General features: G+C 38.2%; 1 protein-coding gene across 1 annotated transcript; it reads left to right on the forward strand.

The window, feature by feature from the left end:
- Positions 1-1,926: 1,926 nt before the first annotated feature.
- On the forward strand, positions 1,927-2,523 carry LOC149289439 (GTP-binding protein Di-Ras1). Its single transcript, XM_089490575.1, has one exon. It carries the CDS (start codon positions 1,927-1,929, stop codon positions 2,521-2,523), a length of 597 nt encoding a protein of 198 aa, XP_089346701.1.
- Positions 2,524-3,556: the final 1,033 nt, after the last annotated feature.

Below are 3,556 nucleotides of genomic sequence, written 5' to 3' on the forward strand. Positions count from 1 at the left end.
ACTCCTCCATATACTCCACAATGTTTGCTGGTAGGTGAAGATTTTTTGAGAGATCTCTGAAGGGATGTGTCTCACACACGAGCGCGCGCGCGCCCCAGACGAGGGGGGGGTGTGGCTTACCAGAGGGAAGGAGGAGAGGTGGGGTCCTCCATTCCCACCTCCTCTCAGGTGGTTCAGGGGGGAGAGGATCAGGTAATAGGGGGTGGAGTACACAAACCCTGCCCCTATATAAACCCCACAGTTTAAGCATTCAACCATGCAAGTCAATGGAGCCGAGCTTTCTAATCACAGTGTGATTAGTAAAAATAAATAAAAAAATTAAAAAAATTAGCACATTAGCTTAAAACAATTTGGCATGGAAAGAGTTAAAATACTTGCATATTAAATGCCCATGGGGTGTCTACTTTTCAAAAATTTATGATTTGATGGGGTAAATTGAATTGGCCGGGTTCAACAATGTCCCAATTAACACCGGGGGAAGGATGGCCACACATCTAATTTCCAATTAGAAAAATGCACATGTACCAAATGTGGCCTTTTAATTCCCCCAGAAAATGACAAACCCATGCATGTGGGGTATCGCTGTACTCAGGAGATGTTGCTGAACACATATTGGGGTGTCGTGTGACAGCGGCATATACCAGGAGCTGTAAATTCATACATAAAGTAGGTGTGTGGGGGAAAAATACACACAAAAGAATACTACTGCAAACTTTGAAAAAATTCTGGTGGTAAAATGTGTGCATGCAAAGAGTTAAAATACCAGCATTTAAATGTTTTATGATAGTGACATATACCAGAACCTTTTAATTCATACCTGAAGTAAAATGTGTGTGACAAAACAAATGCAAAAAAATGACTACCACAAAGTTTTTCAAAGACTGGTGGTAGATATGGTGCATGGAAAGAGTTAAAATACTAGCATTTGAAATACCCTGGGGTGTCTAGTTTTCAAAAATATATGGCTTTATTGGGCACACTGAAATGGCCCGGCTCAAAGATGTAACAAATAGGGCATGAGCAGTGGATCCCCAAATGCCAAAGTTCAACATTGAAAAATGCGCATGCCCCAAATGTGGCCCTTTTTCCCCCAAACAGCCAGGCAAAATCATTCATGTGAGGTATCGCTGTACTCAGGAGATGTTGCTGAACACATATTGGGGTGTTTTATGATAGTGACATATACCAGAACCTTTTAATTCATACCTGAAGTAAAATGTGTGTGAAAAAAAAATGCAAAAAAAAATTACCATAAAGTTTGAAAGGCTGATGGTAGAATTAGTGCTTGGAAAGGGTTAAAATACTAGCATTTGGAATACCCTGGGCTGTCTAGTTTTCAAAAATATATGACTTGATGGGGTGAATTGCATTGGCCGGCTTCAAAGATACCCGAAATGGCACATGGGGGGAAGAATTACCAGATTTGGAAAAAATGGCTTTCAAATAGCAAAACGCTACCTGTACTTATTGCCCCATAATGTGTAGAAAAAAGCAAAAAAACATAAAAACATTGGGTATTTCTAAACTCAGGACAAATAAGTAGAATCTATTTAGCAGGTTTTTCATTACCTTTTATAGGTTAGTCTTGTCAACATACCCCTTGAACCTTGATCTGCTGACCTGGAGGGCCCCTCTTTGTTTACATATCATGGTGGGAGTAGCAGAGTAAGGGTGTCAGATCTAGCAGTACACCGGTGAATGGTTAGTGTTTGGAAAATCCAAACTATTTTTAATTAAGTCTATCTTTATTGGTACTTTACATTTATGGTCAAAATACAAGAAAGTACATTTTTTACAGTTTAAAAAAACAAAACTATAATATTTAGTTAAATAATTATTTTGAATTACATAGTATACACTGCTATGGCCCTCCAGTCACATGACTATCTTTTCTACTTTTGATACAGGTCTCTACAAGCCGTTAAAATGCCAGAGCAAAGTAACGACTATCGAGTTGTTGTTTTTGGGGCTGGGGGTGTTGGAAAGAGCTCCCTTGTCCTACGTTTTGTCAAAGGAACTTTTCGCGACACATATATCCCGACAATCGAGGACACGTATCGCCAAGTCATCAGCTGTGACAAAAGTGTGTGCACCCTGCAGATCACAGACACTACAGGAAGCCACCAGTTTCCAGCAATGCAGCGACTCTCCATCTCAAAAGGTCATGCGTTTATTTTAGTCTTCTCTGTCACTAGTAAACAATCCATTGAGGAGCTGAAGCCAATATACCAGCAAATCTTGCAGATCAAAGGTAGCATAGAGAGCATTCCAGTCATGCTGGTAGGAAACAAGTGTGATGAAACACAACGTGAAGTAGATACAAAGGAAGTGGAGGCGTTGGCCAAAGAGTGGAAATGTGCCTTTATGGAGACTTCAGCCAAGATGAACTACAACGTAAAGGAACTTTTCCAAGAGTTGCTAAATCTGGAGAAAAGGAGAAATATGAGTCTTAATATTGATGGGAAAAGATCCAGCAAGCAAAAGAGAGCAGACAAAATTAAAGGAAAATGTAGTCTCATGTAGGAAGACACAATTACGATAGCCATCCCATGCTCATTTATGGTCATGCTAATTATTTTGTATCAACGTCTTTCGCTGCATCTTATCACTGTGATTGCAGAGGCACGCTAACCGCCTTGCACACTCATTGTGCAGCATTGTTTAATATCATTATACATTAATTTCTGTTTAGAGAAATAGGAGATTTGGAAAAAGAAAGTATTTTTGTTCACTTTTTAAAAAAAACAAAAACAAAACAAAGGACATTGCTACTGTGAAAATGCTTCATATCCACCATCTTGCTAAAAGACCACTAAATGAGATGCACCTTCCATGTGATGACATAAACCTGCAATTATTTATACAAGATGATACAGGATCAGGTTTGCTTCTTAGTTTATATGAGTGAGTGGTGCTTTAATAAAGTGACAGGAATAAAAAGGTAAGCAATCATGTGGAATACTATAATTCTTGAGAAAATGCAGTTGGTCAGACTTGAAACTTGACAGGGCATAAACCATTTCATCCTGTTCTGGGAAGTACAGTGCTGACTGAAACATCTGGATCATAAATGCTATTAAAACTAATTATTAAAGTGACTTGTGGTTGAAAGAAAAATCCCACTATGAAGATGGTCCTTCGGAAGGAATACCATATTAAATGCATATACTAAAGAAAACCATAATTTAGTCTTTATGGACCCAGAGAGGGGATGTTATGGAAATACACTACCCGTGACATACATGGAAAATGGTCTGTAAGCTTTGCCGCACTTTGTTTTGTAACTATTATGTGTAAAAATATAATTACATCAATGCAACATTCCCTCTTCTAAGTTCTATAAGACCAGAAGTATATACATATTTTTTCCACCTTCTGTAAATAAGCCAAATTTGAGAACTTTGGAATCAGGAGGCTGTAGTTACTACTTCATACAGGTTAAATTGCCAAAAACATAAATTATTTTGCCATAAAACATGGCTTTTCATTGTTCTGGATTTGAAAAGAAAATGCCATTCTAAAGTCACTGTTATTCGTTTTTTTGAGGAGTTACAGT

Source organism: Sceloporus occidentalis, unplaced genomic scaffold (assembly GCF_023333645.1).
Source record: "Sceloporus occidentalis isolate IW3139 unplaced genomic scaffold, rSceOcc1.0.p SCAF_45, whole genome shotgun sequence".
Classification (NCBI taxonomy): Eukaryota; Metazoa; Chordata; class Lepidosauria; order Squamata; family Phrynosomatidae; genus Sceloporus; species Sceloporus occidentalis.

Coding starts and splice junctions, on each gene's coding strand:
- LOC149289439 (XM_089490575.1), top strand. CDS start 1,927: ATGCCAGAGCAAAGTAACGACTATCGAGTTGTTGTTTTTGGGGCTGGG.